General features: G+C 40.9%; 1 protein-coding gene across 1 annotated transcript in view; it reads right to left on the reverse strand.

The window, feature by feature from the left end:
* WNK1 (WNK lysine deficient protein kinase 1) overlaps positions 1-13,113 on the reverse strand; it is a 78,186-nt gene that overhangs the window by 29,265 nt on the left and 35,808 nt on the right. The window contains 2 exon segments of the mRNA XM_066320113.1: positions 9,550-9,707; positions 11,735-11,955. Coding sequence (XP_066176210.1) covers positions 9,550-9,707; positions 11,735-11,955 — 379 coding nt within the window.

Raw genomic sequence — 13,113 nt, forward strand, 5'->3', positions numbered from 1 at the left:
TTCAGCTTAAGATTACTCAGTTCAAGAGACACATGGTTTGCCTACAGAGGATTGATTTTCTTGTTCTGGTTAAAAAGCAAACTAGAATAGTTTCTTAAAAAAAAAAAAAAAGGAAATGCAACATATTAAACAGAAGTAAAAATTTAACTTCACTGATGTCAGTATTTTCATAGCAATTAATTCTGGACAATTAGTAATTCTGCCAAGAATGAAATTGGTAAATCCTGCAGAATAAGCTCAGTATCCCAGCAGAGTAAACAGCATTACTGCAATACAAGCAGGGAAAGCGGATGAAAGCTTTAGTGAGCCAGAGGCAGCTGATTAGGCTCTGCTCAGCCTGGGCCAAGCCTTGCTGTCTTCCCTTCTGATCAAATGCAATGGCTGCATCTTTGGAACTTGATGGATCTATCATCATCCACACCAAACTTTCCCGTCTCAGCTACCTGGGAGCTCTATGCCACTGGAACACCTGAACCAACCGGCCTTCAGCCTCTGCAGAGCAGGTGTGCAAGTTATTTAAGTCTCATGATCCTTAACTTTTCCAAAGCAACAGATAAGAGTGTGTGCCCTGAGTTCAGAAGCACGCTGTGAAGGCAATGGCAATGCTATAGAATTTATACTGCTGGCTGCAACCTCACTGATCACAATTTAGAACTCTTCCTCTTCAATTTACACCTAACCTCCAAAAGAATTTAAGCACTAATGAAAAAATTAGAGGTCAATCACCACAACAAATTGCCAGATATACAGAATTAAAGTTGTTATACACACAAGGTATATCTGTACCTTGATTGACACAAACTAATTGCTTCTTCCTAAAGTTAAATTTGTATAAGAGAAGTGTTGGTGAAAAGAATAAAACAGACTCCTCATTCAGCCAGCAATCACTGCTCAGTGTCACCTTCACATACACATCCTACAAGTGATCCACAAGGCCAAGAGCTGGAGGGTACTGACACTGCTTATTCAAGCAACTTCTCTGTCAGTGTCTCAACACTGTACTTTTATCTACAAAGCCAGAGATTTGACAGCATTCAAAGCCTTACAAGACTGCTACATTAGGCTACAGTTCTGTTACTTGGTTCCCACACACGAAGTTTGAACAGGGCTTGGTCCTAACTCTTCTTAGAAATCACTGGCTGCAATCCTTTGCTGCACTCTCAAGTGAAAGGCAGCAACTAAAGTCAAAACTCACTGTATTTGTGATAATACTGAAATGCTATGTAGCACTGCAGAATATTTACTATGGCTCAGAGCTACCCCACTGACAAATGAGCCAGCCCAGCCAAAAAGTTTTTACTTCAGATATGGAAATCCACTGTTCCTTCAGAATAGGTAAATGAAGAATCAGTTTCTTTTAGAAGTCCAAAGAATCTGAAGCTATTAACACTGTTTTGGTTAAAAAACAAAACAAAACAAAACAAAACAAAAAAACCAAAAAAACAAACCACATTAATCACAGGAGCTACTGTAATTGCAGCAATTCTAACCAATAGAAGAAACTAATCAAGCTCCAGAAGAGGAAATTTTGTAACCAGGACAGTTTCTTAGTGCACAATTAGCATATTGGTGCATGGAACAGTGAAAAGGGCCTTGTTTAGAAACACACAATATGAGTACAGAGATTCTTCTGAAACAGTGAAGTCTGACTGGACAAGTAGATCAGGTACTAACACTTGCACAAAAGCATAAAGGTAAGATCAGCTGCATCTGTCATGCCCAGGTCTTTAACCTCACCCTTAGCAGCAGGGATGCTGCTGCTATAATGTGAAAACCTTGAGCTAGCTCAATGAACTTTCGCTTTACTGGGACTTCAGCTTGAAAATGAAAAAAAAAATTCAAAACCAGACATGCCTAGACGCACATTTCAGTTATATAAATTTAGAAATGCCACAGTGACACAATACTAGAAGTGTCTGTCTTCTATTTTCAGTATGGAAAACATGTTTTTGAAAAATAAAATTGTATTAGTTGCACTCTCTGCTTTAATCTGCTCCCACTCTGGTAGAAAATTATCACTCTGCACTGATTTTTAAGTTCATGTACAGTAACTCAAAAGCCACAGATTAGTTGCACTGGACTTGGAACTGAATTTTAAAAAAATGATGTGGGCCACAAAACCCATTTGTTAGCAGAGCTTGCCTTTAGAAAGGATTATCTACTTAAAAGGCCTAAGGTAATGTTGCAAACACCAAAAATAACGCACAATTCCAACAATGCACCAAAAGTCACCACGCCTTTTATTTTCAGACTTATTCTACTAGGAGTGCAGACTTTCCTGGAGTTATCCCATTCCTACCCCTTGCAACTATAGCAGTACAGCCGGCAGGACAAGAAATAGTAGCCTATGCATTCTAGGGTCAGTATTTTTAACTAGTGGCACTCTGTGAGAAATTACATTGAACCATCAGTCTCCCCACAGGAATGCTTCAGTGATCCACCAATCACAGAATTACAGAATAGTTCTCATCCCACTGCAGAGCCAGGCATTTTAAAAACACTTATCACCTCCCTGTTCCTAACAGCCACCTTCCCATCTATTAAATTATCCTCAGTAAACGTGAGAACTAAACGGATGTCAGTATAGGACTGAATATTAAATACTAGGATCACAGTTTTAAGAGACCTGATCCTTAAAAGATGCTATTAAAACTTTTCAAAATTTTAAAGATGCATTGTGTAGCCCATATTTTGTGAACTCACTTAGGTTTCTAAAAATACATTTCAGAACTTAAATTACACTGGACTTTATGCAACTCAACCAATGCTCACAATCTTCCACTCCTTTTAATTCCTGATCATCTTAAAATCATATCCTGTTCAAAACTGCCAAAAGACACAATCCAGGCTCATCTGTGAGCAACGAAATAGCTCCCTTTACTTCAAACCCAGTTTGTGTCACATCAGTAGGGACAGAAAAAATTTTAGCTGTAATCTTAGAGCTTTCGATGCTGAACAGTGAGCCACTTTTAGAAAATAATTCAGCTGAATAAGCCTTTTCCTTGCAAACTCAGGCATCACGTGCCTTAGCTGTGCAAAGCACACAGAATCCCAGCCTGGCTGAGGCTGGCAGGGAGCACAGTGGTCACCTGCTCCAGCAGGGCCATCCCAGAGCACCCGGCCCAGCATTGCCCCCAGAGGGCTCTGAATATCCCCAGGGAGGGAGACTCCACAGCCTCTGCACCATCTGTTCAGTGCATGGTCACTGCACAGGAAAGGAATTCTTCCTCATCTTCAGCTGGAGCTGCTGGGCATCAGTTCCTGCCCTTTTATCCCATTGCCTGGCACCACCAAACCTAGCTCCATCCTCTGACCCTCCCTGCAGACACTCAGGCCTTGGTGAGATGCTCTCAGTCTTCTCGAGGCTGAACAGGCCCAGCTCCCTCAGCCTGTCCTCCTAAGAGATGCTCCAGTCCCCTCCATATTTTTGTTGCCTCACTTACAAGCAGCTTGCTTTTCCATACTTGGAGCATTGTAACTTGTTAAAGAGAACTTCTAAAGTAGCACCCAAGGCTGCTTAAGATATTAATGCTTCAAACCCCTGAATTCCCACCTTCCACTTCCAAGGCTCTGTATTTCTGAACTGGTGAGTCAGTGGCTGAATCCCCACACAGGAAGATGCTGCACTCTCAAAGCTGTTACAGCACAGTGCTTGTGACTGAGCTGGACAAGAGGCTACAAGTGCTACAAGTTTAAACCTTCTGTAGTTCAGTCAGTGTGAGGCAAGGGAATTGCACACGATGTCTAATTCTTTTTTACATTTCACACTTTACTGCCAGAAGTTTCTTTGAAGGAATACAAGAGTTTGCCCTTTCTTACAATTAATCTGTTTCCTGTGCCTGGTTGAAGGTTTGTGGCCTTTCAATACCTGCTTTCACAGAAGATCACCTTCACTGTTGGAGGGTTTCCTCTCCTACTTTTCCACTGATTTTTTTCTAATGTTTTTTCCACTAGAAAGGCTGATAAGAAAGATATCTCTGTATCTATTTAAATTAGGTCAAGAAACCAAGCCAATCGAGGTAAAGAGAACCGTTTTATTCATGCCTAAAATATGTTAGATATTGCTTCCAGGAAGTGGAAGAGGAAATTAATCGTCACTCACTAAGCACTGCAAGTAAAATTAATCATGTGTCTAAAGGTTTAGCATTTTTATTTGCTACTTAAGACCCCCCAGGAAGAAGAAGAAAGTAAGGGCTGGAATACTGTGCCCACTGCATCTCTAGTGAAAATGAAGCAGTTGTCTGGTCTAGACAGTTATGATGCCTAACTTTTAAGACACTAAAGAAAAGATTCATTTTATCTCCACTGCCCAAACTGCAGCACTTTGTAACTGCCCTGTTTCCAGCAAAGAGAATGACCTTCACCATAACCAGTGAGTTCCAGTTCCCACCAGTTAGAGAGATGAAGGAGTTTTAAACCAGTTAGACACTGCCTGCTCAGGTTACTCATTATGTGCCCTGTTCCCTTAGGCCCTTTTTTAAGCTCTGGAGAGCACAGAAGAAAAATGTGATGCCTGCTGTGGAACATTTTAGTACAGGACAACCTTTTTTTAAAAGTCAAAATGCCTTTTTTTTCCCCCCTTCTCATCTCAAGACCAGCTCAGACAACAGACATTTGTTTGGAGAGAAGAGACTGGACTCAACTTTTGCTGCAAGAAAGGACAAATACAAAACTTCACTTTGTCAAATAAGCGTGGAGAAAATCAAGTACAGAGAATGAGTCCATCAGGAAACATAAAAGGTAAGTTTGCATGATGGGAGGGGGAGAGAGAAAAAAGGGAGTTTTCTGCTCATACTCAAATGGTTAGTACATTTGAAACTGAGGATGGTTTGATTAAGTTTTTTGCAATGAACATATTTGGATTTTTATGTTACTGGTAGATATGCAAGAAGGAGAAAAATCTGCATAATAAACATATTAACTGTCTTTTTACTAGTCCTGGGGCTAGTCAATCACCTAGCAAATTTAAGCCTTGGGACATGCAAGTACCAGAGATCCAGATTTTGAGGCAACAGCTTGTGTTTCCATGGTCCCACCAGAGGCTGAGGCAAAGCAGCTGAAGCAGCTGTAGTTACTGCAGTTAGTTATGTCCTCACTGCATTGATTCCTAAACAGACTAAAATAAGAAATCATACTTTAGATGTCTGTCCTATAAATATCTCTTTTTCCATTTAATTGCACGTGAAGCCCATTTTAAATATCTCCTGTGACAAATTGCAATACGCATGGAACAGGTCAAGGAAAACATGCCAGTCTCCTGAGAAGAACCATGTCAGACAGGGAAAGCGTACTGAATTTTACCAAGATCTTGCACTCCTTTTTTTGTATTTTTATGCAAGCAAGTACATAACAGAATTCTGTATCTTGATTCATTTTGCATTGTAATTCTCTGCATTACTTGGACACAGAGCAGAATTGAAAAAAACCCCAAAACCAAAAACAAAACACCAAGAAAACAAGAGGGGGTCCATTCCCTAATCTAGTAACATATCACACAGACAGCTGTGCTTGCACAAGAGTGAGAAAAAATAAACCAAAGGAGCAGGGAAAGGTACTTTAACAATAGTGCAGCTTGTAAACAATTCATTGCAGCTTAGATGATTTCTTTTGTGAGGCCAAGTAGGCATCAGTAAGTGTTCACAGGATGGATTCAGTCCCAGCTGAGGAGACACAGTGCTCAAACCTCAGAGATTTCCCCATCATGCAGGAAGGCAAAAATCCAAAGAGCTGCCATTTCTTTAAGCACTGGCTACTAATTTATTTGGAATCATTTCCAAAGAACAGCAGAGGAGGGCTTCAATTTGAGACAAAATTGCAACACTATGATGTAATGAAAACAAAGAGCAAGGCTACGTTCCTTTATGGTGAGTGACAAGCCACACAGATGTCTTTCCTTGCTAAAGAAACTGCTAGTGAAAGGGTCTAGGCTGAGTATGCGGACAGAGGTCAATATTCTGTATTTCTTTACCAGAATGGTAAAACAGTTCAGCAGAACACCTTGAGCCCTACAAATTCTGCACAGTTGTGTTTGTTAAACCAGGTATATACCTAGATTATTCTGTCACAAGAATTCTTCTAGATAAAAGTGATCCAAAATAACAATTTAATTGCGCTTTTGTTTCTTGGGCCAGAGAAAATTCAACAACTTTATCCTAGGACTGTTTTAAGGAAATAAAGGAACTTCTCAGTGAGACAACGTAGACAGTATAAACAAGCCCTTAGGAAATAGCAGGCTCATGCAGCAATGCTATTGTCCAAGATGTGAGACAACAATTACTGCCTGGGCCCAAAAATGTCTCATATGTGAGAGAACTTCAGCCTTTAGATCCAAATTCTAGATCTGTGCTTGCCAAGTTGTATTTATTGAACAAAAAACTGCTTCCAAGCATGAAGAAAGGCCCTGAACCAAAGAAGCTGAACAGGACCAATACTGTGAGCAGTACTGCAAAGCTGCAGTATCTGCACATCAGCTGCAGCCATCCTTATCACAAAAGGTGCCGGGTCAAAATGCAGTGCAGCTGAAGATCCCCTAAAAAAGACCAATGCACAGCCAGAATGGGAGGAGAGAACGTAAACTGGAATTGCCAAGAGGTTCTGAGAGGACACCCTGGGCATGAGGACACCTCTTACAGAATCCTGTCCTAAGCAATACCAAGGATTTAAGAAAATGAGCAACTTTGCTTTTTACTTAACAGTTCCCACGAAGAGAGCAAGGGAAATTAATTAGTTTAAATACATATGGTCTGCAGTGAGTGGCTGCACATTTTGATCTTATTGCCTTTGGGGTTTCAGTGGTTTTTAAGCTCCAACATGGTACAACCTTTCATGACTTTCATAGCAGACCTTCCCTATTATCCTTCATTCTGCTCTCTGTATGTACCTAGATAAAATAAAATAATCCTTTCAATTTAAGGCACAGCAGGGCTGTAGCTGCTACCTCAAAACATTCTTAAACATGGCCAGGGAGGTAGCAATCAAGGTGTTGAAATAGAGATGCTAAACATCTCCCACATAACACAGCCACCTTCCCACATACATGAGAAGGAGATGTGCTGGTAAGTACTGCTGCAGTCACGTCTGCAGGAGGGTGTTCTCTGCCCCCACTCTCTCAGTGATTGTCCATACACTGTCCTTTCTGAATTTGTCCTGAATTTGGCAAATGGTTCACCCCTCACCCACAACTGCACATACGGTCTAAACTTCTAAAATCTCTAAAATTGTCTAAATCTAACACTACCTGGCTCTTCTTCACATTGGTTCACAGAGCTTTCATGGGGTGGTAAAAAGAATGCCAGGAGTATTTTATTTCACTTTCATAACGCAGGTCTCTTTCCACATTACAGAACACCAAATCCTCCATTATCAGTTAAGACAGGATTGTGCTTTATTTCCAGAGAACATTGCCTTCCCTTCATTGAAAGCCTTCCTTGAAAACTCTTCACGCTTTGTTTCTGGTTGGTTTTGTTTTGAACAAACTGCTTTGGAACTACACTGAAATAAACAGCCCCAAATATACCAAAGCACACAGCCTTTCAAAGCACACAAATGTACATTCCACTTTCTTTACATTCCTGTCCTTCGCTCCTTCTGAAAGAAAACAAGATTTGCTGGATTTCATATTAAAGTGTACCTTAAGAGCTCTCAAGCAGTAAATTAAATAGTTGGGGGGAAAAAAAAAATCAACTGATAAATTTGATTGAGAACCATCAGCAGAGTAGAATAGAAGGTGGTGTTGGACAGACCAAAAAATTGCCAGTGTTTCTCATCCACTTGGAATTTCGACCATCAGCCAAAAGCAATGGGGAGAAAGGAGCAGCAAGAAACAAAGAGGTAAGTGGAACCCTGGTACGACTCCAGGTGATTTGTTATGCTACAGGGCCCTACAAAGCTTTCCAGTTATGTACTTCAAAGAGCAGGGGAAAGACAGCTCTGTAGGACCTGGGGATTTCCAAGCCTGCACTGTCTCAAGAGCCGACTGTCACCAACAGGTCCTGGCACTGCTTAAGCAAGAGGCAGGACAGTTCCACGAGGCAATGCCCACCCAAATGTGGATGCCTTGGCTCTGTCCAAGACACACCCATGAGCACAGCACAAGATACCACTGAGACTGTTCTGGTAAGATACACAGCTTTCTCTCACTGATCCCAACTGCTTCCAGGTGAGATTATGCTGCATACAGAGTAAGGACTAGACTTTAGCCTATTTCTTAAACTCTATTTAGAAAATTACACATAAGTTTGCCAACATGCCAAAAAAGAAAAAAAAACCCCAAAGAGCAATAACTCTCTCTATATATGTATATAAAAACTTATTCTAACATCTGTGCAAAAAAACTGAAGTGACCACTCATGCCTTCTTTTTTCCTTCTTCTGTGCCCCTCCAATAATTCCCTGAAAAAAGGGATAGTCTTATTTCACCAAACCTCTTTTCAGAATCCATTGCTTCTGACATGAAGACTCTTCTCCAACTCTTAAGTCAGAAGTTATATCTGCCTTTTGCAGTGTGGGGCATCAGGAATAAGAGAGTGTTCTATTTTTCCAAAGCTAGTTGTTTATTAAACCTGTAACCTCTCCAAGATAACATGCACAAAAAGTACTAACAGAAATTCATTTGTCTGTGGACAAAGAGGTAAGTCTGGGTGGGTTTTTTTTCCTCCTTTGCACATGTGCACAGGTATTCTGAGAAATCCAATGCAAGTTTTCATTTCCCAAGCAGCCACCTCACTATTCTTTCTGAATGCTTAGGTCACAAGGTTGAACATGTTTGTTCCACTGCATTGGAACAGTCTTCATAACATCGCCTCAGATACCACAGATTAAATCGAACCACCCCATCCTGCACATTTCTAGCACTGCAGTTCTGCCTCCTGCACTCAGGGTCTGCATGCTCTCCTGCCTGGTCAGAGGAGCCAGCTCTAAACTCCTGATTGCCTGCTCAGCTGTTCCCACAATGCCTCCACCACTACACTTGCCCAGTACTTACCAGGGTGGAATAGCTTCCTGCTATTTATCAAGTGTTTCCACTTCATCGTTGTAAGAAGTGTCCCCAAAACACAGGAGCTAAGGCCCACTCAAGAATTCAATAAACTCTTAAAATCACTCTAGGTAACTGGCAGGCAGCTAAGCCAGTGCTCAAATCTGTCATCCAGCTTTATTGCAGAGAACAGGGTTACCAGCTCCTCCTCAAGACACAACTACTTCCACCATCCCCCAAGTGGCCTAGAAAATAATCTGGTATTATTCTAGTGCATTATATTCTTTGGTTTGGAGGGTTGCTCGCTTCATGTCTTTTTAAACCCCGTAGAATACCTACTTATATACTGAAAGAAGAGTATGAATACGTGCAATGTTTTGTTTCCATTCACATATTTTACGAGCTTCTGACAGATGTTCCGTGAGTTCCACCACTCTGTAACTTTGCACTCATCCCACAATAAGCTCTTTGCAGCTTTTTCTCCCCACATACGCTTGCAGAGCACTGGTGCTACCAGCTGCACTCCTGTGCTGCTGCCAGCAGCAGCCTTAGGCTTGGCAGTGAGCAGGGACTTACACTGGTCACTCGGCGGTAGATCTGCGCGGCATTTTGGCACTCGGAATAAGGATACTCAGACGTGGCCATCTCTAGCATACACATCCCAAAAGCATACACATCAACGGACTCATCATATTTCTCCTCATACATCTCGGGGGCCATGAACTCTGGGGTACCTTAAATTAAAAGAACGATTCAGACTCTAAATGTCTCAAAGGAGCAGAGGCTGCTGGCGTTACTCACCGCAGGGACAAGCGGCTGGGCAGACCTGTGAGACAAGAGAAAGTGGAGGCAAAAAGAAGAGGGGAGGAAACCCTTAGTGACTCTGTTACACCAATGCACTTTGTGAGCCTTCCATTGCAAGGCCTTTATGGGATAACAGTGGCCTGTGGGATCTGATGCGATTCCTGGTTTAGGTACGTTAGTCGATACAAATATCAGAACGGACTGGATTAGCCTGAAACCAAACAGGAGGGGATAAGAAGAAGGAAAAACTATAGACTAGCCATAGGCTGCAAACCAAATACTTTGGAGAGTTAAGGCACTTACCTTTTCTCCCTGTAAGAAAAGAGGCACATTAAACCTTGTTTCCTGAGTTACCTGACTGCCCTCTGCTGCAAAAGAAGCAGTACTGGTAAGAGCCCACAGCTAGTCTCTGAGCGGTGCTCTCCATCTACTTGCTCAAGTAGAATGGTTCGGGGAAGGCCTTGCAATGAAAAGCTCTGTTGTTACAAATATATATCCCCATGAAAAGAGGATAAAAGGTAATTTTCTGCAAAGGCCACTCACCAGAGCCCTTTTCTTCACATACTTACCTTCCCACCTGCAGTATATTTATAGGCCTACTGCAGATACAGGCATTAGTGAGGGATATCCTACAGTCAAAAATACTCAGAAATACAGAGAGATTGAGTTACAGGCATAGAGCGTGAGATTCAACAAGTCCCATTTAAATATTGCCCAGTGAAGCATCACAGCTCCCCTCTGCAAACAAAGGGACTGCATTGTATGATCAGATTTACTTTAAGCCAGAGAGGCGAGTTTGCTTTTTGCAAATTTAAGCACAGAATTATTTCCTGCAGACACCAGATTCCAGACAATTTACATATCATTCTACAGCCCATTGCTTGTTTTCACCATGCTAGACCAGAAAAATGTAATTGCAGTCATTTATCCAAAGGCTAACCATTAACAGATAACTATGTAACAGATGGTAATTTTCCAGTGATAAATTTGAAGATATGACAAATATGTTTAAGAAATTATGGTTTTTAACACCATTCTTTTCTTCCCTATTAATATTTTGACCTGGTTAAGAAGCAGGAAATATTTCAGCAACAGCTTGCAAGAAAATTTACAGGTATACACCTTTGATCCCAGTTAGGAATCTGGCACAGGACTGTTGAGTAATGCTGAATTTTAGCAAGCTCTAAATACTGAGAGCAAAAGAAACTTCATTCCCTGCAGTCTATTGACCCAACTATAAAAACAAAGCTGATAAAACCAATTCTTTCAAGAATTCACAAAAGAGATTACAGTAGTTGCACCAAACCAATTTCTGGGAAAGGTTATAAATGGATACACAGGGACAGAGCCAGAATAAAGCAGTATTTCCCAATGCACCCTCCTAACTCACACAAATACACATTCTACAGAGTCCCTGAGAAAGGCATTATATCACAGTCTGTGTGATTACTTAAATACATATATATATAATATTGACTTTCTTTGATATATCTCAGTTTCTGATCACTCACAAGCTGCAAGAGATTCAATATTAACCCCTGGTGACAATAAAAAAAATTTGGCTGTATGAACTAATGCTACATTAAATATCAAAATGTTGTTTGGTCACCAAAATTCATTTGTACATTTCTTGAAGCAGCACCACATCAAAGGTAGGATTTATATGTAGTGAAGAGTGGTTTTATCAACAGTGTTGCACTAGATTGTTGGGCAGGACAAGAACTTTATATTCTGAGATAGCTAATGTTAATATCCAAATACCGAAAGCACAAGCCAAATTTCAACATGTCTTTGCATTAAGAACACAGAATGACCTCAGCAACCAAGAGACAAAGCCTACATATTTTCAGGCTTTGACCATGTACCTTTGTAAGCATGTTTTTTAGGAAAGTTCTTAAACACTCATGACTCCAAAGAGAAGACTGGCCCAGCAGCCTCCAAAACAGGAGAGGCTTACCTATCACACTTTTGGCAAAAGAAGCTCGTTTCAGGGTTGCCAGGCCGAGGTCTCCAATCTTGACTGATCCAGTGGGGCCAGTAATGAAGATGTTGTCACATTTTAAGTCTCTGTGAATGATGGGAGGAGTGCGTGTGTGTAGAAATTGTAAGCCTTTCAGTATCTGACGGCACCAGCTCCGTAGCACTTTAATTTTCATCACTTTAAATCTTTTCAAATACCTAATGAAAAAAGTAGCAATAGGTTAAACAGAGTCTGCTAACAAATAGTAGATCAAACTATAGCATTTGCTGTTTAGAAGCAAAGAAACAGTAACTAAAGAAATGCATAAATTTGAACTTCTATTTTAAAATCTACCTGGGTGGTTCAGGACTTCAAAGGAGCTAAAGACAATCCCCTTTAACAAAACATATCCCCTTTCTTCTAGCCAGCAGACTATAATGATGAAACAAAAATGGGAAAGCTTGGTGCACATAGCTGGTAACTCCTCTGCATACAAAATCATTCTACAGTAATTACACAGTTGGAATGCTAAATTTCAAGGCATGGCTTTAATGACCAATAATTCAAGGCTCATCAATTACAGTTCTTTATCTCTTTAACTTCTTAAGCACTTACAACCTCTACCTTGATTAATTATAACTGGGTGGGGAGGTGGGTCACTAGATCCAAAATGTTAATAACCAACAAAGTACAGAGCCATAGAAAACTGCAAGAGCTCTGAAATCATTATTCCCTCATTCACAAGAGTAGTCCAAGCCCTCTGTTCAAGGCTTCCACATTACATTTAAATCTGCTTCAAATTTACCTGTGGAGTTATCAAGTAAATTAGAAATTCTTAGAGATCTCCTCCCTGGCGCAGGACAGGGTTTGATCACCTGAATCCAACTGGTACTACTCATTACTTCAAAACTATGGACAGACACAGACAGGGCAGAGAAGTCTTTAAAAAGGCTCTGACAAATAACTGAGGTGGAAGAGTTCATACATAAGGCTGTATCCCTTTGCAGGCAGAATGCAGCCCCACCTTAACTGTTCTGTCTTTGCCACTCCTTGAAACCCCATGACAGAAGAGTCAAATTCCATACGAAAAATATTTTTTCAATGTGCATGACCTAAGACTAAGATCTTATTCTACTCCTTAACTTCAGCAGATTAGAGATGCCACAAGGTGAATAACCTCTGACAGTTTTCAGGTGCCTTCCAGCAGGGTTTTCTCTCAACCGCTCTTTTAACACAATTAAAGTGAAGAGATGTTTTGTTCCTTCTGAAGAAGTATGGGCTGAACACATGCAGAGAAAGGACCTGGCATGCTCTGCAGAACAAGGACTTCATTCTTGTTTGGGCAATGTTACTCAGCCAGAGTCTCAGATAAAGAC

This window comes from Sylvia atricapilla, chromosome 5 (assembly GCF_009819655.1).
Source record: "Sylvia atricapilla isolate bSylAtr1 chromosome 5, bSylAtr1.pri, whole genome shotgun sequence".
NCBI lineage: Eukaryota > Metazoa > Chordata > Aves > Passeriformes > Sylviidae > Sylvia > Sylvia atricapilla.